Genomic DNA, 27548 nt, shown 5'->3' with positions numbered 1-27548 from the left:
CGTGGTCTGGCTCCAGCACTGTTCTAGAGCCTCAGCTTGTACCTATTCCTCATGCTCTTGACTTCAGCCACTGGCCTCATGTGAATCCTGGAATCCCTCTTGTTCTTTCCCACCTTTTCCCCCCATGACACTGACTTTCTGGAAAACCCAGGTCAGTTGTCTTAGAGAATGTCACATATGCCAGATCAAGTTGCCCATATTATGGCCTGTTTTTGTACAGCACAGAGTTAAGACTAGTTTCTATATTTTTAAAGGTTGTGAAAAAGAGAAAGAGGAGAAAGAAGGAAAGGGAGGAGGAGGTGGTGGTAGGAGAATTATGTGATAAAGACCATATGGCCTGCAAAACCTAAAATATTTACTATCTGGCCCTTTACGAAACAGTTTTCTGACTTCTGTCCTCAATCTTTCTGTTTCCTTGTGGTATTAGTAGGTACCTTGGTTTCTTCGATTTTAAGCAAGTTGGAAATTAGATCTGGAAATGTGCTGTCCCATATGGTAGTCAGGCGGGTAGGTGTAGCTACTGGGCACTTGAAATGTGGCTAGTTCAAGTTAAGATGTGCTATAAGGGTAAAATACACACCAGATTTTGAAGACTTAACATGAAAACAAGAGTGTAAAGTATGTATTTTTTTAAAGATTTTATTTATTTATTTGACAGAGACAGAGATCACAAGTAGGCAGAGAGGCAGGTGGAGAGAGGAGGGGGAAGCAGGCTTCCTTCGAGCAGAGAGCCTGATACAGGGCATGATCCCAGGACCCTGAGATCATGACCTGAGCCGAAGGCAGAGGCTTAACCCACTGAGCCACCCAGGCACCCCACAAGTATAAAATATTTCATTACTGATTTTTATGTTGATCACTACCATGTGGAAGTAATAGTATTTTGGATATATTAGATTAAATAAAATGCATCATTAAAATTAATGGTACCTGTTTCTTTTTAAAATGTGGCTACTAGAAATTTTTAAATTATGTATGTAGTTCACATTGTATTTTTATGGACAATGCTCGTGTAGAGCCTTAATTTAAATCAGATTAAATGTTTCTGGCAAGAATACTTCTTAGCTGATTTTACATATATCATACCATGAGACATAAACATCAGTTCCTCTCATTAATGACACTAAATTTGACAACCTGATTCAGGGGTGACTGACAAATATCTTCATTGTAAAAGTAAATTTTTCCCTTTGCCTTTTGTAATCTTGTATAGCCATGAGATTGCTGAGCATGGTTCCCCACTGACTTCACTTAATGGTTTTAGTAGCCTTTGGTTGTCCTTGCTTGAATCAATTATGACGTCAGGGATTGCAAAATGGTGTTTTATACTTTTTGAGTTTTTTTTTAAATGTCTTACCTGGCATTCTTTTCTTCCTTTCCTTTTTTCCCTTCCATTTCTTTCTTTCTTAAAAAGGTTTTATTTTTGTTTTTAGTGAATATCACAACGGACACATCATTCTAAAAAAAAAAAAAAAAAAAGATTTATTTATTTCAGAAAGAGACAGAATGTGGGGGAGGCAGGGGCAGAGGGAGAGGGGAAGCAGGCTCCCCACTGAGCATGGGGAGCCAGTGTTGTGCAAGATCTCTGGATCTGGAGATCATGACCTGAGCTGAAACCAAGAGTCAGATGCTTAACCTCCTAATGAACTGAGTCACCCAGGTGCCCCCACATCACTTTTTATGTACTCAGTGTGTTACAGTCAAGTGCAGTAATTATTCTTTCTGATACTCAAATTTCCCCAAATTTGGCTAGTGGAAGTCCCTTCAAGTTGACTCCTGAATCCTTTCATCATAACCGCATTAGTTTTTGAGGGCTTCCTTGGCATCTGATTCAAGAAGTCCCAGGTCTCCCTTGTATTTTCCTTATTTTGGAGGTAGAAACAGCTATTCCTTAAGAAGCCTCTGTTTCCTTGAATGAGAGATGGTACTCCAAAGCCAAGATTAGGGTGGTAGATGTGATCAGAGTTACTGGAGTGACATTACTTTTAGGCCCTCTCAGTAGACAGAACTAGAAAATATATTTTAAGAAATCACAAGATCATACTGATGTTTCTAATTTAAGTTTAATATTATAGGAGTTTTTCCTATTTTGTTTGTATTTCTTTTCATGTACATTAAAAACCTTCATTTGATGAAACAAAAAGACATTTACTTACTTGCTTTCTCCTATAATATGTAATTTCAAAATTATAATAACATTATTAAAACTAACATTAACCATAGTGTGCGGTGAAGTTTAAGATTACTTTGTGGATCTTTTGTCCTCAGCATATACCCTACTAAAGGTATATAGTCAGAGTAACTTAAAATATTTATTTGAAGTGTTCAAAAGTTACTTAAAGTAATTATTTTCCCTGAAAGGTTATGTTATACATTTGAGAGACATTTTGATTTGTTTCTGTTTGTGTTCCATTTTAGGTTTGCTTTTGGTTTATTTATTTTTGAACATATGAAACATTCACATGGCTCAGAAGTTCAAACCATTACAAAAAGTTAAACTCAGGGCGCCTGGGTTGCTCAGTGGGTTAAGCCTCTGCCTTCGGCTCAGGTCATGATCTCAGGGTCCTGTGATAGAGCCCCACATCAGGCTCTCTGCTCAGCGGGGAGCCTGCTTCCCCCTCTCTCTCTGCCTGCCTCTCTGCCTACTTGTGACCTCTCTCTCTCTGTCAAATAAATAAATAAAATCTTAAAAAAAAGTTAAATTCAGCGATTTTTCCCCATCTTTGTCTCCTCTATCTTGTTTCCATTGTACCTGAGGTAACTACTTTCATTAATTTCTGTGTTCATCTCTCCTGTGTTGCTTTTCCTTCCTTCCTTCCTCCCTTCTTCACTTCCCTCCATCCTTCCTTTTCCCCAAAACAAGCTTACCCACATACACATAAATTAAACTATATGCACTGTTTTTGCTTTTTCTTATTTAATATATCTTGGAAACCACTCCCTATCAGTTAATAGGGATCTCTCTCTTTCTTTCTTTTTTAAAATTACTGAAGACTATTCCCTCGTGGGGATATGCCATAGTCTATTCAATAAATCTCTTAAACACGTTTCTGCTATTTCCAGCCATTTGCCACTCCAAAACTCACCACACAGTGAATAACCTCATGTCTGTGTTGCTTTGTGTTCATGGAAATGTACCTTCAGGGGAGAGCCAGGAATCTTATTTTTAGAAACATCCCAAATGATTATAATGCACAGCCAGATTTGAGTACTGTTGCTTACTGTGTAAAAAAGGTAAAAATGGTATTCAGGAACATGGAATTGCTAACATTTTTTATTTTTTTAAGTGAAGAAACAACAAGTAAGGACACAAAGTTCTCACCATCCTGAATCCTCACCTACACTACTTAGAAGAATGCAATTGAATTATATAAACAGCAGCTTAATTTCTGGAGTCTTGTGCCCAAATCACCATGTTGGTATCAAGAACATCCTAGGTAGACTACGTACACTTACGTGTATAAGTGAACTGGGTTTGGGGAGAAGATACCTTTTTGTTTAGATACACTGAGTCTGAAGTAGCCATGGGCCCTCCACAAGTGGCATCTAACAGGCGGTGGTGGGCACCTGTTTGCAGATCAGGTTAGGAGTTATGAGCATGTAGATGACAGAGTAGGTCAAAGATAATTGAGGGAAGGATTACAGAGTGAGAAGGTGCTCAGGATGGAACCCGGGGGAATAGTAGTACTGAAGACAACAGTAGAGGAGTGCAAAGGAAGTATCCATGGCTAGGGAGTTAGGAAAACCTGAGAACACAAGTCATAAACAATGTATTACAAGAAGAAAATAGTTACTAGTGTCAAAGGTTGTTGAGAGGTGAGGTAAGACACAGGCAAGAAGGTATTCACTGGATTTAGCAACAAGGAGACCAGTAGTGTGACAGAGCAGATTCAGTGTTGCGGAAACAGTAGCCATTAGGAGTGTTAAGAAAGGAATTCAAGCTCACATAGTGGATCTTTGGAAACAATGGTGTTTTGTAAGCGGCAACACAGTTTTTCTAAAAGCAACAAAGGGACATACTTGTACCCAAAGGGAAAAATCAATTTTAGTATTTTCTCCCACAATTTTTCTCAAACCTTTCGTGCTGGCTGTTGTTCATGTATATTAGAATCATAAAATGCTTTAGGATTTAGCAGTGTCTGCTTACTTATTTTGGGTTTATTACTAATAGAGTAATTCCATAATAAAAAATACAAAAATAGTGAGAATAATATATGTTATGGTGTTCCTCAAAGAGTAACAAGACTTTCAAACAGTATCCCCAGCAGGCGTGGAAACCATGGCTCCAGAACAACGTTTTTAAGCCACTGTGCTTCTCTTCTACTTCCCTTCCCCAGTCCCCCTCTATACTCTTGGCTATAATCAGTTTTTTGTTTTTGGGGGTTTTTTTTGCCCCCACTGTGAGCAGGTGTAGTCCAGCTTAAAGAAGCTTGGGAGACCAGTTTGTACTCAGAGAAGAAAAGATGAAAAGACTTTGAATATCAGGTAATCCAGCTGTTCCCAGACCTGGCTGAGCATCAAAATAGACAACCCTGGGACGTAAATTAAAAAGACAGAATCTTGGGTCCCTGCCCTAGATCTCGACACGGTGTGTATAGAATGGAGCCTAGAGAACTGTACCTTGATTAAGAGCCTTTGCTGACATAAATTCAAGTCCTTAAGGAAACGGAGGACAAGAGCAGTCCTGAGTAAACGGGTCTCCCGTCTGGAGATTCGCTGTTCTGTGCTTTGGGTGGTGGCCGTTTGCCCTGAAGTGCATCTGGGCTTTCGTTTCAGGGTGTTGGGGAGGGCTTTGCTTTTCCGGGCTCTCTAGGCTCTCTAGACATGGCCTTCCCTCTCATTTCTTTCTCCGGAAGTGCTAGAAGTTCTGCGGATGCCACACGTGACGCTGCCCAGCAGGCGGTGTAGTCCAGGTACAGCTCAGACCCTCTCTTCTGGATGCCGACTGCGCACGCTCTTCTCCAAACCCCCAATCGCCCCGCCTTCATCCCGCCCCTCCAGGGTCTTATCCCCGCCTTCCGTGGGAGTTTGGGGAGGAGCTTCGCCGCTGCCCCGCCCCTCCGCACGCGCTCGCCGCCGTGGGGGCGTTCCCGGAAGTTCTTAATTCGCGGAGCTGATTGGCGGATCGTGGCTGTGTACCCTGCCCGGGTTTTCCGGAATTTGGGGAGAACTGCAGGAGGAACGATATGGCTTTTTCGAATCAGCCCTTGCGGGAACTGCAGGGACCTCTGCTCCCACCCAAGGACTTGTTGGCGGAGGACGATGACTGTCTGAAGGAGGACGTGGAGGAGGATGAAGACCTGGAGTTTGTGGATGCCGAGGAGCTCTGCAGTGGAGGCGTCAAGGCTGGTACCCTCCCCGGGCGCCTCCACGGTGAGGAAGACCCCTATCCCGAGGGGATGGGATTGGTGGGTGAATTGTTTCCCGTTCTGGCCTTGACCTAAGTAAGACGCCCCATTGCTGCTAACAAACGTGTTTTGGGGATGGCCTAGCTGTTTCATCCTACTTAGGATAGGATTCGATAACTAAATAACAATAGCCGTGACTTGAGAATACCACGTGTTAAGCTTGTGCTCAACGTGTTTTATCTCATTCGATGTTTACAACTCTTTGAGGTAGTTTTATTTTTATAGTCGAGGAAACAGTTGGATGTCGAGCCTGTATTCATACCCAGAATTAGAGTTTTAAACTATTTCCCTATCCTACCCGGAGTCAAATATTTATTTACCAGCTACTTAGAAAATACACACACATACACACACATACACACACACACACAAACACCTCAAGGCATTGTGGATTCATTAACTTTGTGTCAGTAACGTTGTGATGAGAGCTTATCTTGTGTAGTTTCCTGTGCTATGAATAATACCTGTTATGTGTACGTTGTGAGGGATATCTAAGAAAATTTTAGGGGTGAGACCAGAAAAATGTTGTGTGTTGATGGCATTGTTCTGAATTTGCGCTGTCCAGTACAATAGTCACCAGCCTCACGTGGCTCCTGAGAACTTGAAATGTAGCTCGTGTAATTGAGGAGGTGAAATTTTAAATTTTGCTTAATTTTAATTAATTTAAATTTAAATGGTCACATGTGAGTGGGCAGCACAAGTTTAGACAGAAAGTTTTCAAGTATTTGTGGAGGGTTTAGTTATTTATCCTAAAAGTATTAGTGACTGCATACCATGTTCCAAGCAGGGTGCTGTTTGTTGCCAGGAGGGATACCCAAGAGCGGTAAGATAATGAGGTTTCTGTCTTAATGGGGCTTGTTCTTTGGTGAATAAAACAAGACATTTTAAAAAATAATTACAGAAGTAACTGTAATATTATTTAATGCATAGAAGGAATAATAAGTATTGCTCTGAGAGGTTATAACCTTGAGATTCAGGGAAGACTTTCGTGAGGAAGTGACAATTAAATTTAGAGGTCAGTAGTAAATAGGGGTAAACAGTAAGGAAGAGAACATTTGAGGCAGATGGAACAACGTATGCAAAGGCCCTGTGGTGGTAGGGGGGGGACCATGGGATTTTTTAGAAACTGCATGAAGGTCATTTTTGGTTTAGGTCAGAGTAGCAGAGAGATGGCTGTTTTCAGAAGACAAACAGCAGACTTGCCATGTACCATATTTACCTCTTGGAATACAAGGACAAGTGGAACATTATCTTATTCTAGAGAGCTTAAAGCACAGTGGAGGGAGACTGATAAATGGGTAAGTGGAATGTATATGTAGATATCCTAATAAACATCTGTACAGGGTGCTGTGGGGAGGAACAGAGTGGTAGATTTGGTAAAACATTGAAAAAGAGGTTTTAAAATGTCTTAAATTAACTTTTTTTTAAAGTTGTAATTTCTGATGAAAACACGCAAGAGCAATGTGACGTGTTTGGACGTTTTCCAGTAACGGGTCCTTGGTGGCGAGTGAAAGTGCACGTGAAACCTGTGGGATCAAGGAGCTATCAAGTTCAAGGATTTCCATCTTACTTTTTACAGTGTGATATGTCACCGCCAAATCAAAAAGAAATCTGTTCCCTGTTTCTTAAAGACTGCAATTTCTCCAGTGATTATATAAATAAATTTTTAGCATGGGTAAATGCTGTATCAAGCTATAAAAACCTCAACTTTGGAAATATTAGGGAAACATTAAGAACGTTCCAAAAGGAAACTGGAAAGAAGGGTCAAAAACAGTCTACACAGAATGAAGAGGAAGAGTCTCTACTGGAAAATGAGATGTGCCTCCCTGTGGAAAACACGAGTAGGTGGGATTTTATTATCCAGTTTTATTGTAATTGAAATACTTAATGGCTAATGTGTTTTAAGATATCACCACTATAGTATCTTGGCACACTATTCTTTTTTAAAATCTGTTTTTGAAAATGTGTTTCTGTTGCTTTTGAGTTCGTCATTGTAATTTCCAGGTTACCTCATCATTAAGGTGGAGAGGTTGGGGGAGAGGATCTTTAAGCTCCTTTCAGTTCCTCCCCAGCTCTAAAGCTATGTTTCTCTCTGACTTTTGTGTGAATTGGATTACCTTGAGTCATTAAGAAAAAGTTCAGTTGTTAACTATTCAGTTCCAATTATTATTCTGTTTAAGAAGGCAGAGGAGAAAGAGAAGAATACGAGTATTCCATTTTGGAAAGATTTCAGTCCAAAATGGTATAAAATAATTTTTTAGTATGGTGTTTTATCTGGACATTCACCTGAATGCAATATTTCATTTCTTAATTATATGAAATAAATTTGGCAGGACATCGCCGAATGACATCAGTGACAAAAGAATCATGATAACAGTCAGAAAAATGATTATAAAGGTTAATATGTCAATGATTTATTTTTTATGCTTAGATTTAAATTTATCTTTATAAATGGAATCACAAATTTTACTCTGATTATATTGTACACAAAAGTAAACAGGAGGCTAAGAAGTGGTTGTCTAAGCATTCGAAGAACATAAATTTTGGAGTTATACACAATGATGAAAACCACTTCAGTGCAAAATCAATTGTTGTAATACAATCAATTTTCTTGCCGGTTCAAGTAAATTTATTTATCTCTCTTTGATTTGGATTTTTGGAACTGGTTGTGCTCCAGGAGGACGTCTATCACATCAATGTTCTGTGAGCTCATCTGTATGTTTTGATTTGTTCTTTTCTGTTATCCTGTAGTTCCATTTATAAATGTAATGACAGCTTTGCAGTTTCCAAAAGTAATGGAATTCCTTCCAGTTCTTTTGCCTCGACACTTTAAACGGCTCATAAGCTCGGGTTCTATGGAGGTGTTGGAAGACATAGAAGAGATGTTAGGTACACATCCATGGAAACTTGGATTTAGTAAAGTAAGTAAGACACTCACCATTTAGTAATCTTGTGTAAGGGAGGATTTCTCAAACTTGACAGTTTTTGCATCTCTTTCAGAGGAAGAAAATTTGTATGGATCTCAATGTTGATTTTTCTTTTGTGTTAGAACCAACTATAAACTTCTTATACTTGTAGCTCTTATGCAGGAAATTTATGAAGGACAACAAAATAACAAAATTGATGACATTGAAATTGTCAATAATTTAATTATATAATTTAATTTAATAGAAAACATCTTTTTGGTGACTGGCCATTTGCAACGTGAATATAGATCTCATTGAAGACACAAGTTCTTAGGAATTTGGCAAATCCGTTTAATCCCTCACTTTTCTATTTGGACTTTTGAAAACTTTCATTACTCATGTGGTACATCATGATATGATTGGAATTTTTATTTGGCACAATAATACCACTTACATATGAATATGAATCCACTTCTGTTCTTACCATTAGAAACCAAGAGTAGGAGTGGCACTATGAGACTTCAGGGATGTTGGAAACCAAATTCAGCACTAAAATGTTGGCAGTACTTGGTTATGGGTGGTTTTCCAATTGAAATACAGTTTAAAAATTCTGAGATAATTCTTGGATCCCCAAGAATGCTTACCAAACCCCTTTCCCCCCAATCTGAAAAATACTGGAACGATGCATTTGTTTCCTATGTCAAATGATGATGACTTCAGTATATCTTGCAAAATGAAATTCTGGAGCATTAGATTACTATATATATCCAGTAGAGAAGAGAGACAGAACAATGCACATTCTAAGACTCAAGTGGAACAGGAGACTTGAAATCCCACTGTTGGGTGTGGAAAACACCATCAAGAATAAAGACCATTAGTGAGGTATTAGATGGCTGGGGCTACCAACCCTCTAAGTTGGTGCTTCACCCCATGGTCTGGGTTTAAACAGTAGAATTTTATTAATAGAAATTTATTTTAAACAATAGAAATTCATTTTCTCATGGTTTTGGAGGTGCTAGGTCCGAAATCAACTTGTTGGTTGGTTGGTTTCTTCTGAGTCCTTCTTAGCTTATACATGGTTGTGAGAAGACACTTCTCCCCAGGTCCTCACATAGTCTTCTTTTTGGGCCTATCTGTTGTAATTGCCCTTCTTATAAGGATACCATTCATACTGGATTAGGGCCAATGACCCCATTTTAACTTAATTACCTGTTTAAAGACCGTGTCTCCAAATATGGCCACATTTTGACATACTAGCAGGTTAGGATTTCAACATATGAATTTTGCGGGGACACATTTTAGCTCATAAAATGTATAGAGGGCTCCAGGAGGGATGTCTTTGTGGGTGGGGGAGAGAAATGGAGCTGGTGGAGAACCTACTGAGGGGATCATGGTGAAGGAAGTTTAGTGCACCTTCAGCGGAGTTTGGGCAGAATGGTTGAGAGGGATGTCAAAACCTAAATAAGTCAAGAAAGTGAGGCAGTTATGAACTTCACTATATATACAAGAGTTTGACACAAAAGTTAATATAATTATAGTATATCCTGTCACTCAGCTGTGACTCCTAACATCGATTTAACCAAAATTGATTAACAAAATGTATAACTTTTTTTCAGAGATGGGAAGAGGAGAAGCAGGTGTGGAGGTGATGGTATAAAAAATAGAGAGCTTAAAAAAAAAAAAAAAAGATAGAGAGCTTCCCTAGAAAAAGACTTACCATAGGAGGGAGTTAATATTGAATAGCGAAAATTTTTTTAAAAAGGCTAGTATAAACAGTACTTAGAACAGTGTTGACTTTATAAGCCATGGAAAGGGTGAGTCAGGGGATTCCTATCTTTTGTGAGAAGCTGCATAGTGTTATTTGACTCTGAAAACTGCATGTGTATTGCTTCGAGAAAATATAATTTTAATTAAAAATGTATATAGATCTTTAATTACAGTATGGCAAAAACTTGATGATGTCTTACGTACCCAGTTTTTTTCCCCCAAATTTTGTTGATATACATGTCCTCTGGGACTTAAGCATTACTAACAAATAATACAGTTTTATGTAATTCTGATAATATTCATCAACATTTATAATTTTTATAAACCAACTTGAACTTTATTTTCTTAAAGATAACCTACACAGAACTGAAGCTTTTGCAATGCGAGGCAAGTTGGACAGCATTTTGTCAGTGCAAGTCTCTTCTCCGGTTGATGAGTGATTTGGAAAAGAATGCATTAATAATATATTCAAAACTGAGGCACATATGTCGAGACCAAGGGCACACATGCATTGAAGAAGCTGACTTAACTTCTAAGTTGTCAGACCAGATGTCCTTCCAAGAGGCTTGGCAGTCTCTGAAGTTTTTGAAGGACATTGGTGTGGTGACATACGAGAAGGGCTGTGTCTTCCTTTATGACCTCTATCAGGCTGAGCGAGGCATTGCCTCTTCCATATGTGACCTGATGACAAGGCCTCCGTGGCATTTACGGGTGGATGTCAAGAGGGTGCTGGCATTAATTCACACCACGAACCCTGAGAATTCAAGAAGCGACGAGACACTGAACGAAAGCCAACCAGACAAATCAAGTTTAGAAAACTCTGTGGACGTTCTGGAACCCCAGGACAGTGGTGACCACATTTGGGAGAACGGTGAAAATGACGTGAACGCAGAAATAAGTGAAGCTCAGCTGGACCAGGGTCAAGTGGCTGCTTTGGAAATGGTTTGCTCCAATGCCGTGACAGTCATCAGTGGGAAAGGCGGCTGTGGGAAGACCACCATCGTTAGCCATCTTTTTAAGCATATGGAGCAGTTGGAAGAAAGAGAGGTAAAAAAAGCCTGTGAGGATTTTGAACAGGACCAGGATGTCCCAGAAGAATGGATCACCTTTACCAAGCAAAGCCTTCAGAAGGCCGACAAGGCGCTAGAGGTGTTACTCACTGCCCCAACTGGGAAAGCAGCTGGCTTACTGCGGGAAAAAACTGGTTTTAATGCTTACACACTGTGTCAGGTAAAACTTTGCCCATTTTTAAATTTCTTCCTGATGGCACTCAGTAGGTACTTCTTGAATGTCGTAGGGCTCCCTTCTTTGTCATAGAACATTTAGATCAGAGCCACTCAGCAGCTGGTCTATAAACTGCAGCTGGTTTGCAGGGAGGCAGAAGCTGGTGTGGGAAGGTCAGTCAGTAACCTGCTTCTCTCATGGAGAAAGTCTTGCTGTGAAAAGGAAGTCGGCCAAACGGAAGTGTAGGCGTCACGTCATAGTTCGTGTATATTCTGGTACAAGCTTTATTCGGGGTGGGGCTGCTTACAGGCATGTTACCATCAACAGACCTTATCTGAGAAGCACTCGTGTGGGAAGGACAAGGTTTTATCCCATTTTATAGAAGGAAAGCTGCGTAGAAGTGAAGGCTTTGATCATCGGGTTTAGTTCTTTAGCTCCTTTACCCACAACAACGCATGGCCCACAGTCACGTAATAAAATTTTCAAATGAATTGATATGCTCGAAAAACATAGTTGGGGCTGTAGTTAGAACTCATGGAATTTTAAACTTGTCAAGAACTGAAAAGGTTTTTCTAGGTCTGACCTGTCATTTTATAGATCAAGGAACTCAGTTGTTGGAAGATTTCTGAAGGAAATAATCATTGACTTGGACTGTAAAAGACAGAGAGGTTCAGGTGAGAAGGAAATTTTATTTAGGGGGAAGACCTTTCCACAGGCATTGAGGAGAACGATCATAGTGTGGATAGATGGTTTTGAGGTGATGGCATTGATTAGAATGAATTCGGTGTGCTGTAAAATAATGGAAATCAGATTTGGTTTAGACTGGGAACTTGAGCTTTAAAGTATGCAAAGTATCTCATTAAATCCTTGGTAAACCGGTGAAGTGAGTAGGTGGTATCATCTCCATTTTACAGAAGAGCCCAGTTGAAAACTGGGGGTATTAAATGACTTGCCCAAGATCGGAACCAGGTGTAGAGCTACTAGCCCTTGGATTCAGGTTTGTGACCTCCCCTCTCATTGCGCTTCCTGTGGTGCCACAATTCCCTCCTTTATTATAGATCTCGCATACCTGACGGAGCTTGGACTTGGTTTACTGGGGAGCCATTTAGGATCCTAAGCAAGAGAATGAAATGAAGAAAGCAGTTTTAAGGAAGATTACATAGAATCACATAGCTGTGAGCCACCTCAGAAAGGACATTACACATTACCTTTGTCACATGAGTGAACATAGCCCTAGAGAAGTTCAGTGTAGCTCACTGATAGTAGAGTCTTCTGATTATTTTGTGATTTTTCTCATTATGCCTTCACATCTGGTTAGGCTGAAGGGTTGGCTTAGAAGAGGAGAGCTAGAGACGCATTGTTACCAAGTTTCATCTTATGTTCTAACTCTGATCAATGAGTAGTATCTTAATATCTGCCTGGGATGCTGGGAGAACATTTCCAAAGTCACATTTAGGGTTAGGAGAGAGTGTAAGGCCATAGGAAAGGCATGCCATTTATTTATCCCTCGGGCTTCGGGTTGCCAGATGGAGCAGATAAAAAATAAAAGTATTTTTTCAGTATAAGCAAGTAGCAAATATTGCATCAAACATAGTTGTACTAAAATGTCATTTATCATTTATCTGAAATTCCTGTATTAATCAGGCAATCCCATTTTGGGTTAGAATGTAGGGGAACATGATTGTAAGGCTGTGGGAGTAATCTAGGCTCATAGATGGGTTGGCATTGTATTGAGTATTGAGTTGGCAACACCAAAAATTCAGTGGAAAGTGTCAGCCAGGCATTTCTAAGATAACTGATTGAATATATAAAATCAAAGGAATCAGTTGGCCGTGATTCAGATGTTCTTTTGAGACAAGGCCATTGAGAGAATGGGGGTTTTGTTGAAGGGAATTGATGCATTTGGGTGGAAAATATGAAGGCTTTTACTAAATAGTAGACATGTTGAATCTAGCTTCAGTAGAAAAATTAAATAAAGATATGATACCATTTAAGAAATCTGTGTACATATATAGTTGTACATACTTGCAACGTAGAAACATTTTGGGAATGATGTATACCAATATATGTAATGTTCTCTGGTTTCATTTTCCAGATTTTTCTCCTCATCTGTATTTTTTATTTTTATTTTTTTTTTAAAAAGATTTTGTTTATTTTTGCAAGAGAAAGAAAGAGAGAGCACATGCGTGAGTGAGCTTGAGGGGGCGGGTAGGAGCAGAGGGAGAAGCAGGCTCCCCACTGAGCAAGGAGCCAATGCAGGACTCTGTCCCAGGACCCCGGGATCATGACCTGAGCCAAAGGCAGACGCTTAACCAACTGAGCCACCCAGGCGTCCTCATCTGTATTTTTTAAAATAGTAAATATTATTACATCTTTAATAAATACTTTTAAGTTGTTTTGTTGGTAGTGGTGGGTGGGTTTTTAAATGTTGGGGACGTAAGGGAACTAAGAATATTAGAAGAAAAATAGCATTTTCATCATTAGGATGGGAAAGCAACCTTATTTCCAGAAGGGAGTGTTACAGTTGGGAGGAGAGGAGGGCTAAAGTGACCGGGCCATCTCAGAAGGCCAAGAGGTTTATTTGGGAATGGGAAAGAACAGGGAGCTCTGTCTGGTCGAGAGCGACAAGAGAAGGGTTGAGATTCTGCCAGTGCAACAATACCGGGTGTGAAGCTTGTGAAAGTAAACACACGTAGTACTTATCAGGAAACCCTTTTTTAAACTGTTTGATCTTATTTTTGTTGTTGTTTTTAGATTTATTTGATCTACTTCTCTGTGTGTCCATCCCTTTAGGGTTTTAAAAAGTTTTAACTTGTGTGTCCTCCAGTTCTTTAGACTGTCTCCCTGTGTGGCTTTACCTACATCCTCCCCCCCCACCCCACCCCATTTAAGAGTTTTGTTTTAAAATTACATGTTGTTAAGATTTTGTTCTGTGAACTTTATAACCTGAACTTAGAAATGCCATACTTTGCTTGTAGGTCAATTACAGCTTTTATTTATGGGAGAAGAAAAGCCCGGCCAAGAACCGTCCATGGAAGTTTTCTTCAGTTAGAGTTCTGGTTGTGGACGAAGGGAGTTTGGTATCCGTCAGAATCTTCAAGTCCGTTCTAAAGTTATTGTGTGAGCACTCCAAACTTTCTAAGCTTATTATCCTTGGTAAGTTAAAGAGTGTTGGAATCCTAATTGTTTGGTTCAAAGCATTGCAGTTGGTAGCCGGCTTACACCATTTCACTGTTTTATTATCCATATCCTACAGGCAAGAAGCCATTTCTTAGAGCCTACCACCGGCCCCCAGCCCTCCTGAGTTCAGTCTGACCTCTCCCTCTATCAGCTCAGGTGGTTCTTCGTTTGGGCCGGGATATTAGCAGAGCAAGCTGCAAAATGAAATAGAGTTGTCAGGGGTTTCTGCTAATCACCTAAATGATGACTGTTAAAACAGTAAAAATGTCCCACACTTAGAGCAAATAATGATGTAGATCATTTGGAAATAATAAGAAGACTGAACTATAGACCACTTGGGAGTGCATTTATGATTTTTGGCTAATAACTCAAGTTGGATATCAGTAGCTTCTTAAATCCTTTCCCATTCCGGTGAGATTTAGATTCGGTTGGGTACCACTGGTCTGTAGACCGTATGATTTCTTGGAGAATCATACCTTGGAGAATCATACCGTGAGAAGCAAATTGTATGCAAATAATTCTCTTAGGTCTTTGAGGATGTGCTGTAAGCAGTTGATTCTGTTAATGGCTTAAGCATTTCCTCAGTTTCCATTGAGAAAATAGTTGTGGTTTGTTTTTTTTCTTTAAACTCCAGGGTTGGTTTGTTTCAAGAGATTTCTTTTTTTTTTTTTTTTTTTAAGATTTTATTTATTTATTTGACAGAGAGAGATCACAAGCAGGCAGAGAGGCAGGTAGAGAGAGAGGAGGAAGCAGGCTCCCTGCTGAGCAGAGAGCCCAATGCAGGGCTCGATCCCAGGACCCTGAGATCATGACCCGAGCCGAAGGCAGCGGCTCAACCCACTGAGCCACCCAGGCACCCCTGTTTCAAGAGATTTCTAATAGAGCCAAACATTATCAGTTTATATTATGGGAATCTATCTCTTATCAAATATGTAGGGCTTGTTTGTGTTTTATATGTTCACTCTATTTATTTGAGGCCATGGATTCTTCTAGGTCCACTAAGATGTTGAGCAAGATTGAGTAGGTGACTGAATACCATATACCTGAGATTCTAAGGCATGTTTTTCTCTAAAATGTATGCCCCTAGACAGTTTGCCCGGGGTTATAGGTATGAAGGAAGTTCAATTCAGATGTTACCTTACTGTGTTATCACTGTTTTTTATATCTCAACTGTTCCTTCTGAATGCTTCGTTGTTAAATGTTTTTAAAGAGTTGATGTTCTTAAGTAATTTGGGGGACGCTTTTTTCTTAGAATAACTATAATTATAGCATATGGCAGTAGGGAGAAATAAAAACAACTTCTAAATTTCAGGAACCCCGTTACCGAATACCTACTATATCTTATTCTCCTCTTAGGTGATATTAGACAGTTGCCCAGCATCGAACCTGGTAACTTGCTGATAGATCTTTTTGAGACTCTTAAGTCAAGAAATTGTGCTATTGAACTAAAGAAAAACCATAGAGCAGAATCTGAGCTAATTGTGAACAATGCCACAAGGTATAGTATAATGAAAATTTTGCATTTTCTCTCTGTTGTATTAGAGATTCAAAGTAAAAAAATACCTATTAGCTTTTCTATTAGGGCAGTTCAGTGCGGTACGTTTACTGTGCCCTTCTAGCACACTTATTCTGGCCTTCAGGCATATACGCACCCTTTGCCCCAGAGTTAGAAAAACAAGGTAATGTTTTTCATTACTGGTCCGGCATGAATTATTGAAATTTAAGAGCAAATGTATTTTCCCGATTAAAAAAAAAATATATATATATATATATGAATTAAAGTTGCATCAAGCTTAGAGACTAGAATAAGCCCAAGGGAAACAGAGACTTGGGAATGAGTTCATTAGACTTCAAGGGAGAATGGGAAGAATTATCCCCTAATTTTTGTAAGGGGATCCCAAGCCAAAAAAAAAAAAGGAATATGGTATTTTCCGTGATGAATCCTGGTGGTACCCATGGCATATTATTCCCCTTAGAGTAGAAGAGAATCCTTCTCTTCCCTTAGTCTTTGCATATGCCTTTAGAGTGACCCTCTGTAATTTATGTGATGGGATCCCAGAATACTAAGACTGTTTTATTCATTGGGCCAAGATTTATCTTTGTTTTTTGACACTCTTTTACAAAATGTTGTTTTTGTTGCTCGAACATTTTCATGGTTGGATTCAGCAGAAATGAGAACATTCAAAACTTCCTTTCTCTATGCCCCTGTCTGCCCTGGGTAGGACTATAGGAATATAAGAAGGATTGACAGGGATAGGGCGGATGTGGTAGGTTCATATTAATTCATTAAGCACAAGAATGCGTTGGATGTATAATATCCTTTTTGTCTAACCGGGGTCCCAGGATCGAGGCCCACATTGGCTCCCTGCTCAGCAGGGAGTCTGCTTCTCCTTTTGACCCTCTCTCCTCTCATGCTCTTTATCCCTCTCTCAAAAAAAATAGATAAAATCTTAAAAAAAAAAAAATCTTGGAGGAATCTAAAAGCACATTAGATTTCTTAGAAGTTAGTTTATCTGAAACTTAGGAATTCCTTTTATTAACCCTTTTAGTGTCTTTTGAGGTGTGCTGCTTTCATCATTCCTTCTTAATTGTCATCACCAAATATTTAATGTCACATAGAATCCCAGTGATAGCAGAGAGGGGCTCATAGAGTTAGAAGTGTTTCAAGTTCTGGGTCAGAAGCAAAACAGGAATTCCTTGGTGATTCTCAGCACCCCAAATTTAGTTCTGGGATATTTATATATCTGGGATATATAACAATAATAGGACATTGCCCATGGAACTGTTGTGAGGGTTGAGGGCATTCCTCTGTTTTGAGGTGCTGTATAACTTAGTTTTTTGTGAATAACAGATATTAAATGATCTATTGCAAATCAGTTAAACCTTTTGATCTTTGTCTTTTTGATCTTTGATCTTCTCCCTTTCCTCCCTTTCAACCCTATGAGGAAGGGTTGAAGATGGCAGTAGGATACCACTAGCTTTGAAGCAAGGTTGCCATTAGGTCTTTTCAGGGAGTTGGTCTTCTTCCAGATAACCAAGGGGAGATCTTGTTATGACAAGGCACCTGCCCCATGCTCTGTTTTCTGATAGGATTTGCTAGTCTTGGGAAATATAAGAACAAAAGAAGGAGGAGGGCATAGAAGCAAAGAGAAGATGTGGATACTTGGTTCAACTGAGAAAATGAGGCCACATGTATGATACACACAAAAGAAAGGTGGAAAAGAGTGTGATGTAAGCCTATGGAAAAGGCCCCAGAGAGTCCAGATTAATTGAAATAGAAAGGGCTATGGAGCCAGAAGGGCCCAGATTTACCTCCTAGCCCTTCTGCTTTCTACCTCTGTGTCGGGAGGCAGCCCACTGCAGTTACATAAGCCTCATGCTATTCATCTGTGAAATGAGGATAATACCTACCCTTGTATTGGTCTGGAGGAGACTAGGTCAAATTCTCAGAATGGTAAATTCCCTGGCAGTTTTATCTAATGCTTTTAATTTGTTGGGGGTAGGGGACTGACTGATAAATGTAACATTACAGTCTTGCTAATTCTATTTTCAAACCCATTTGCTTTTTATAATGCCTATATGGTAGCCTTTTCATCTTATTTATTGTCTATTAGCAGATATCAGTTATTGTAATGACATTATCTCTGATAATATATGAGGACACATTTTTGGATGCTAATGTACTTGCTGTATTATTTTATCTTCCCTTAAGAATCTCAAGACGCCAATTTCCAATATTTGATGCAAAGCTGAATATCTCTGATAATCCAACACTCCCTGTGTCAATACAGGATAAAACATTTATTTTTATCAGACTCCCAGAAGAGGATGCCAGCTCTCAATTATCGAAAAATGATCCTCACTCTTGTAAGTATAAACATCTGTATTATGTAGCGGTACGATTTCAGTTTTCTAAGATACTTACCAAATGACTAGTTGTAACTTTATTTGGTGGTAAAGATAAATATTGCTAGTAAAACATTTAGGCACTGTTAATAAATAAACTATTTATTCATCATCAAATGCAGAGGACCTTGGATTTTGTAAAGAAGTAAGTTCTCCAGCCCATCATATGTAACCAGATCTGCCTTAACAGATCATATGTGTAACATCTCATGCTGGAAGGAACTTGGAAGGACTAATGACCCACATATAAAGACACACATACCCAAGAAGTAAGCTCTTGACACATACATAGTAAGAGCTCAGTATTTGTTGAGTGAAGAGGTGGATGTAGATCATAAGTTTAAAATGAAGCAAAGCCCCAGGAATCCAAGTTCATTCAGGAGAAAGCATATCCTAATTAATGAAGATTTTCTTTTATAGCAATTGGAAAAGTAATTACATTTGCTATTGGGTACATTTGAGAATCAAAAATAATGGTTAAACTGTTGCCAAGTTGAGTTCCTACTAGTTCTTTCTATTTCTTATCAAATGGACACGCTTTGCTTCTAATTATGGGTCTTAGGATGACAACATAACAGGGTCAAAAAGAGCACAGGATAGGGAGTCTTTTCGCTTACGTGTATGACCTATGTCACATCACATAACCATTTGTAAAATGGGAATAATAGGACACTGCCCATGGAGCTATCGTGAGGGTTGAGGGCATTCATCCATTTCAAGGCACTATATAACTTAGTTTTTTGTGAATAATAGATATTAAATGATCTATTACAAATCGGTTAAACCTTTTGATCTTTATTTGTGTTCTAAACATACCTAGCAAGCTTTTTTAAAATAGTGTAATGGTTTCCTCAAAATTGGATTCATGAAGGTTTAAATGATTATTACCGAGCATTTTCTATAGTGTTGTCATCATTCTTCAGGGTATACCCTAACCACTTAGCAACTTTCACTCCAATGTGAAATCCAGGGCCGTGCTGCTTTATGTGTAAGCCTCTCCTGCTTTGTGGGTCATAGTCACAGTTCCCTTGGGTTGGGGTCCATTCACATGGTATAATAATTTTTTTCTCTTTTGAAATGGGATCATATAATACATAGTATTCTATCAATGCCCTTTTGATTTTTTAAATTATGGAAATAATTTCTATTCCTTAAAAAACGTTAAATAATTCAGAAGTGTCTGAAGTAAAAATGAATATTTCCCTGTCGTCTTCCTCTCCGTTTCCCCCAAGGCAACCCCCCAAAAGTCACATACTATTTTTCTTCCTCACCCACTACTCTTACTATGCCGTAAGAATTTGGTGTTGATCCTTTAAACCTTATTACAGCCAGACACAAACATATAGTATTTACTTAATCTTAATCCATGTGAATAGGATGATAAGCTGCATGTTGCTTTGTGATTTTTTATTAAATATATTGTGAATAATTAATAGGTAACATTTATTCTCACAACAGTTTAGTTAAGAGCAGGTACTAGTACAGATAAAAAGATGAGACTTAGCTGGTTAAGGAATGTGCCCTCCTTGCCACTCCATTTGAGGCTACCTAAAATATGGTTAGTTTTATTTCCGGTGCCCATTCTTTATGTTAATGAGAATGTACTTTAAGAAAAGAGCGGTCTGTTTCAGAATGACGGCAGAGCTCAGCTGATGCTGTTTTTCCATCTCAATTACAAACTTCAGCTGGGAAGTTAGTGCCTTCTTTAAAAGAACCGAATAAATATTCCTTAGAGAGAGGCATGTTGTGCTTTTCCATTAATAATTAAGTTACTGAGTCAATGATTCCCATTATTACGAAGTACAGAGACAGAAGACAGGCTTCATAGCTGGGCTAGAACTTCAGAGGTGCTGTAGTGTGAGAAAAATGCGTGTCTTAGAATCAATGAAATACAGTGTACGTATTGATCTGTAAGATGTAGAGAGGATGAAGAAAGCACGGGGCAGAACAGCGCGACCCTGTACGTGTAGAGGAAAACAATATCCTGCGAGACCTTTGGAAATTCCTGCTCTGGCAGGCCCGGGGTTGGCTGAGGGTGAGCTGAGTGGCCATTTGTTAGGGAGAATCTTCCCTTCATCCGAACGACGAAGGGCTCATAAGCAACTACTTTAATCTTCCTCGAGCAGGGCATCACAAGGCCTGGGTTTTTTCATTCCATGTGATTCATCTGCTAAAAGGGGAAGTCACAGAAGCCTAGAACGCTCTTACCTAAGTTTTTCTGTCTTCTCTCGTGAGAAATGTTCACTGTTTTGTACTATTGGTAAGACAGATGAGAGGAAGTCTCCTTCTCAGCGCTTTGAGGGAAGCTCTAATCATTGTCAGTGATCCGAGGTCTAAAAGGGAGGCCGGCCACCCTCTGCCATTTGGAAAGTGACTTTTACTTCCAAGAACCTCAGCTTCACATTTCTATCTAGAATATAATCGGTGTCTGCGGTCCAGCTATTTCCTAGCTGGCTAGGTATGGCCCCTCTTGGGATGGATGCCCCGGCCATCAGGGGTTAACCTTTTAGTTGCTGGCTCCTGGGGAGGTCTGGGCGTCTTGGGGGAGCAAGTGAAATCAGTGCCGAGTGGTTATATTACAAATTAGGAGCTGTCCTGGCTAGCGGTTGACGCCTCTGTGGAGGATAGGGCATCTGGGATCTTCATCGTCGTTCTCACTTCTGGTGCTCTGGCTGCTGTCGCAAATGACATTGGCGTCCCCATGGTCCACTTGTATTCCATTTCCCAGAGCCCCCTCAGCAGGAATTCTGAGTTGCTCCATCAAAACAATGTTGTACTTTGGTGCTTTTCTGTATTAACTTTCTTCTCTTGAATTACCAGATTTATATTCTGCAGTTAGAACCCTACTCAAAGAAAATGACCTACAAGACGCACAAATATCCCAATTTATTGCATTTAGAAGGTAAAGCATTTACAGCATTTTAATGTTCTCAGCCTTGCCTTTAAATCTCATAACTTATACAGATGCTGTTTAAATGGGAGACTCTCCTCATTCATCACTGCTAATTCTTGCTCTAATCTTGAGGTCTTTCTTTGTTAGACATGGCAGACGGCAGTTTTTAAACAGGGCTCTTTGGGTGGCTCAGTCAGGTAAGCGTCTGATTCTTGGTTTTGGCTCAAGTCATGATCTCGGGGTCGTGGAGTCCAGCCTGCATCAGGCTGTGCACTGAGCGCTGAGCGTGGAGCCTGCTTGGGATTCTCTCTCTCTCTCTCTGCCCCTCTCCCCACTTGCACTATCTTTCTCTCTCTCAAAATAAATAAATAAAATCTTAAAAAAAAAATAAATAGGGCTCTTGCTACGGAATATTATCTTTGGAAACTCCCATAAAATCTGAGCGGAACAAAGATTTACATTAAGATAAAAATGACAGAGGCCCTTGGCTGGCTCAGTCAGTGGAATGTGGCGCTCTCGATCTCCGGGTTGTGAAGTCAAGCTCCACGTTGGGTGGAGAGATTACTTAAAAATAAAAACTTCAGAAAAAGGAAAGATAAAAATTAAAATGCTTTCTCCTGGACCTCTTCCTGGAAACTTTTAGTCTTGTGTAGTACATTGACATCGTGGGTAACAGGAGTAAACACAGAACCGATACCATTATGGTGACCCTCGCTTCTCGCTTGTTCATGTGTTCCAGGCAAGACTGTGACGTCATCAACGCCTGCTGTTGCAAGCACTACACGGGCCACCTAATCAAGTGAGCACAAAAGATCCAAAAGCTCCAGGACAGTCCTTCCTTTAGTCACCGTTCTTTTATTTGTCTTGACCTTTATCATTGTAGCCACATATTTAAAAATCATTTTTATTCTCACTTGTGAAGTCAGACGATCTCTTCAATTAAATATAATGTGTATGCTTAGGCACTGAGTGTTTTGGCAATCCGTGTCATCAGAAAAATAAGGAATACAGTTTTCCTTGTGTTTTTCAAGTTGGCAACCTCCAGCTTCTCCAAGAGGAGTGTGGGGAATTCAGAATGTTTTCCAAATATGATATGTGCCTAGGTGTGTCTGGGAACCTTAACAACTGGATACCTGCAGAGAGCACTTTAGTGGACATCTGTCAGAGAAATATGAGTGTGGAAAATTTACTTTGTTTACACACAGGAAGAATTAACTCACTTGTCTTGCATTTATCTACACTTACTATTTAATAAGTGTAGAGAACATAGAGACATGAAAGTTCTAGAAGAAGCTCCCTGTCTGTTGAGGGAAGCCACAATGAAAACCACCTGAGGTAGCCTCACAGAGGGTTAGGGAACACCGGCAGAAGGTCATCCAGTCTGTGTTCCAGTGACTGTGATCTTGGCGGGGGTGGGGGGTCAGTTTCACTTTTCCACATATGTAAAAAGAGGTTACCGAGCAGCATTTCCCTTGTGCAGTTGTAGTGAGGGTGAAATGAAATAATATTGCTAAAGCACTTAGCCTCGTAACTGGTATATCACCAGTGTTTATTCAATTTGCTGCTGCTGTCCTGATAAAGGTCATAATTATTAGACTAGAAATATGCGTATGTGGGGTTAAGACATGAAATAGGGTAGTGATAGGAGAGATTGGAGAGGAGAGGATGAATTTAAAAGGTAGACTCAATAAGATCCTGGGTAGCTTTTAGAACATAGAGGAAAAGAGAGATGTCAACATTTATGCCAAGATTTCTAACTTGAAAAAAATTTGGCTGGGATGGGTCTTTGGGTTTGCAGTGCCGTGGAGGGGATAGGCGATCAGACCATGACCGTGGGAGCCTGATTTCTTGTTGACATTTGGAGAACAAAAGTGAAGTAAAGAGAGTGTGGAAATCATTTTGAAAATTGGATCAGATCTGAGTCGGGATTAATGCTTAAACAAAATGAAATTGAGTTTTTCCAAACCTCAATGACGTATTCTCATTTTCTGACCCAGAGACCATCGGAATAGGCTTCAGTTTGGAGTTGGTGATAAAATTTGTTGTACCAGGAATGCATATCTCTCGGAGTTACTCCCTGAAACTACCTCTCCCAGTCAGGAAAGTAATGAACGAGAGGCCAGTGGTGACGATTTTAATGGTACTCCTCATGGTTTTGCTAAAAATAAGCATGACTTTGAAAGTGATATTCGACTCTGCAATGGAGAAATATTTTTTATAACAAAGGCAAGTGATAACAGAAAAATAGTACCTTTTTACCATTAGAGATAGATGTGTTTTTTTTAATTACCCTAGGTTTGATTCAGAATCTAATATCAGAGTTGACATTCTTCCATAATTTTTTGCTAAAGATTTTTGTATTCACTTTTTTTTTTTTTTTTTTTTTTTAAGATTTTCTTTATTTGAGAGAGAGAGCACAAGAGAGGGTAGGGTCAGAGGGAGAAGTGGATTCCTGCTGAGCAGCGAGCCTGATGTGGGACTCAGACCTGGGACTCCAGGATCATGACCTGAGCCAAAGGCAGTCACTTAACCAACTCAGCCACCCAGGTGCCCTGTATTCATGTTTATGAGGGATATTGGTTTGTAGTTATCTAGTAATATCTTGTCTGGTTTTGGTTGTCTGAGTACTACTGGCTTCATAAAATGAGTTGGGACATGTTTCTTTCTCTTATATTTTCTGGAAGACTTTGTGAAGAAACATTTTTAATAAGTTCGAAGAGCTTGGGTAGCAAAAATAAGGGACAAATGACACACTTACTGTATGTTGCAAAGCATCATTTCCTTGGTTGCTGCTTCGGCTCAGGGCATGATCTCAGGGTCCTGGGATCGAGCCCCACATTGGGCTCTCTGCTCGGCAGGGAGCCTGCTTCCCCCTCTCTCTCTGCCGCCTCTCTGCCTACTTGTGATCTCTCTCTGTCCTTGGTTGCTGCTTAACTGTAGAAATGAGAAGTTTCGTTGAATTTGTTCTCATTGTGGAAATGCCCTCTTAAACTTTGAGGTTATTCTTTACAAGCTGTGAGGAAAAATCAACTTTTTGCAAAGAGTATATGCAGACTGAGTGCAAAAAGTGAAATGTGTAGACTTCAGAACAAGTCAGACAACAAAGACTGTTCTCCAGAGAGTCAAACTGAGATCAAGTTTCAAGCTGATTAAAATTTGGCTGTGTATGTATTCAGTTTGTGCTCAGGTATAGGTTTTCAGCCTTTTGAAAGTTCTTAATAATTGTGAATATACATGCTATTTTATGTTCAACACAAAAATAGAGTATCTCTACAGTGTGCATATTTGAAAACATACAAAATAGTTCTTTGTTTTGGTTATAGGATGTCACTGATGTAACTTTTGGAAAGAGAAGATCTTTGACCATTAATAATGCAGCTGGTTTGGAAATAACTGTGGACTTCGAAAAACTAATGAAATATTGTCACATAAAACATGCATGGGCAAGAACTATCCACACTTTTCAGGTAACAGTGGACATTTATAAAGCTATTTGGACAGGTTTCCAGGCCACAGAGTACCTTCAGTGATTTTCTTCTTAACCTTTGCTGTCTTTATTTGTTGAATGAGAGACAAGGTTACCAAGGTTTACATAAATGGTACTGGGATGTTTATTTTTGCAGCTCACTTTTTTACTGTTGTATAATCAACTTTATTGGGGTATAATTTGCATAGGCATTTATATTTATAAAGCTGGATGCATTTTGATAAATTTCTCCTCTTCCTCTGCTCTTGTGAGGCACCTACTTTCTACTTGGGAATTTTAGTTTTCTATAAGAGTTGGAAAGATAGCACAGACTATCCCCATGTACCCTTCCTCCAACTTTCCCTAATGTTAACATCTTATACAACTATGATGTTTTTGTCAAAACTAAGGAATTACCATTAGAAGAATACTATTAACTAAGCTACATACTTTATTTGGATTTTGCCCGTTTTCCACTAATATCCTTTTTCTGTCCCAGGATCTTATCCTGGACACAACATTGCACTTAGTACAATTTGCATATAAATTCTGGGGTTTTTTTTTTTTTGGTGCTGGGGGAGTACACGATGAAGGGCAGAAGGAGACTGAGAATCTTAAGCAGGCTGCACACTGGGTTTGGAGCCTGACGTGGGACTTGATCTCACAATTTTGAGATCATGACCTGACCTGAAATCAAGGGTTGGTTGCTTAACTGACTGAGCTACCCAGGTGCCCCTTAGCTCTATTTTAACACTTTTGAATTCTTGTAAGTTTTTTTGTGGTTTTGTTATTTAACTCATTGTTTTGAGCACCCCTCTTTGATGTTGGTATGTTGCTCTAATCATGAAGCTGCATCAGCCTACATTTGCATGGAGAAAAATTTAGGTTAGCCTGTATCCTCCACTGGTAGGCAAAAATTAATTAGCATAGGGATTTTGTTTTGTTTAAGTAGATGGTGTTTTATTTATTAACCTACTCCATCTCAGCTCCAAAAAGAATTTGAAATGACATACAAAAAAGCTCACAATTCAGCCTGATTTTTTTTTTTTTTAAAGACAAAGTAATGATGTGAAGTGGAAAATAAAGGTAAGGCTGATAAAAGGATTCTTGCTAAGAGTGGGATGGAATGCTGATCTGCGCACTGACCTATTTGCCTGCTAGTGTTGACGGCAGATTTGGCTCTAAATTTTCAAACCAAGAGAGAGGCAGTCAGTGGACTGTGTCTATGGGTTAAAAAATACAAAACAAAACAAAATGAAACAGTTGTTTAGAAGTACAAATGTTTGTGGCTGTGAGGTCCTGGCACAATTTCTCCCATGGATCTTTATGATGGGCTCTCTATAATTCTGAAAACTTGTATCATGCAATTTGGGGGAATTTTCTTGAATAATTTCATAAGATTTCTTGTCCTCAGTTTTCTCTGTTTCATCTTTGTAGAATTTCTTCTATGTTCAACCTCCAGACTGATTATCCAAATATCCTATCTCTGTCCTGTTTTCCATCCCGTTATCATTTTGCTGTATTTTCCGAGAGACTTTGTGAAGTTTATAATCCAGCCTTTTTTTACATTTCTGGACAAATGGAGTATGAAGGGGTCTTTTTAGTACTCGATTAAGGTTGTAGTAACTGTCTCTAAATGTTCTTTTTATTGAGTCTGGCTCTTATTTTGTGGTTGAAATAGCATCTCTTACCTCTAAGAACATTCACGATTGCTCTCTTGTATGAGTGTAGTTTGGTTATTCCAAGTTCAGTTCAGTTCAATGAATATTTATTGAGTCAGACTGTTCTTGGTGCTTGGTTTAGATCAGTCTATGAAACAAAGGTACCTGCCCCTGTGAAGATTACATTTGGTGGGTAGGAGGAAGGAGACAGACACAGTAGTAAAACACTAAGTAAACAATAGTTGACCCTTGAACACTGTGGGGGTTTGAGGCACCGATCCTGCCTTGTAGTCAGAAATCCATGTACAATTTTTGATTTCCCAAAGATTTAACTACTAGTAGTCTACTGTTGACCAGAAGCCTTACCAATAATGTAAAAAGTTGATTAACCACATATCTTGTATGTTCTATGTATTATATACTGTATTGTGGTTTTTTTTTTAAGATTTTATTTATTTATCTGACAGAGACAGCGAGAGAGGGGACATAAGCAGGGGGAGTGGGCGAGGGAGAAGCAGGCTTCCTGTTAAGCAGGGAGCCTGATGCAGGCTCAATCCCAGGACCCTGAGATCATGACCTTAGCCAAAAGCAGATGCTTAACAACTTAGCTACTCAGGCACCCCTATATACTGGTATTCTTAACAATAAAGTACAGAAGGAGGTGCCTGGCTGGCTCAGTCAGTAGAGCATGTGACTCTTGGTCTCCGGGTTGTAAGTTTGAGCCCCATAATCTTAAAAACAAAGTAAGCTACAGAGAAGAAAATGTTATTAAGAGAATCATAAAGAAGAGAAAATACATTTGCAGTACTGTACTGTATTTATCAGAAGGAAAAATTAATGTATAAGTGGACCCATGCAGTTTAAACCCATATTGTTCCACGGTCAGCTGTATGTGTTATGGTAGAAGTTGGCAAATGCTATGGAAACGGGATGGGGGTAGATGTGGGATGAAGCTGTCATTTTTTTTTTTTTTTAAGATTTTATTTATTTATTTGATAGAGATCACAAGTAGGCAGAGAAGCAGGCAGAGAGAGAGGAGGAAGCAGGCTCCCTCTGAGCAGAGAGCCCGATGCGGGGCTCAATCCCAGGACTCTGGGATCATGACCTGAGCTGAAGGCAGAGGCTTTAACCCACTGA

General features: G+C 39.4%; 1 protein-coding gene across 1 annotated transcript in view; it reads left to right on the top strand.

Annotated features, from left to right (window-relative positions):
- Positions 1-5186: 5186 nt before the first annotated feature.
- Positions 5187-27548, top strand: part of LOC111142284 (DNA helicase B) — a 30851-nt gene continuing 8489 nt past the window's right edge. The window contains exons 1-11 of the mRNA XM_022495336.1: positions 5187-5373; positions 6839-7249; positions 8160-8329; positions 10433-11311; positions 14284-14461; positions 15842-15983; positions 18198-18352; positions 21212-21293; positions 22024-22083; positions 23282-23510; positions 24608-24751. Coding sequence (XP_022351044.1) covers positions 5187-5373; positions 6839-7249; positions 8160-8329; positions 10433-11311; positions 14284-14461; positions 15842-15983; positions 18198-18352; positions 21212-21293; positions 22024-22083; positions 23282-23510; positions 24608-24751 — 2637 coding nt within the window. The remainder of the gene's footprint in view (positions 5374-6838; positions 7250-8159; positions 8330-10432; positions 11312-14283; positions 14462-15841; positions 15984-18197; positions 18353-21211; positions 21294-22023; positions 22084-23281; positions 23511-24607; positions 24752-27548) is intronic.

This window comes from Enhydra lutris, unplaced genomic scaffold (assembly GCF_002288905.1).
Source record: "Enhydra lutris kenyoni isolate GAN:26980312 unplaced genomic scaffold, ASM228890v2 scaffoldscaffold7, whole genome shotgun sequence".
NCBI lineage: Eukaryota > Metazoa > Chordata > Mammalia > Carnivora > Mustelidae > Enhydra > Enhydra lutris.
The sequence above is the reverse complement of the archived record's forward strand: the minus strand, read 5'-3'. Positions and strand labels throughout refer to the sequence as shown.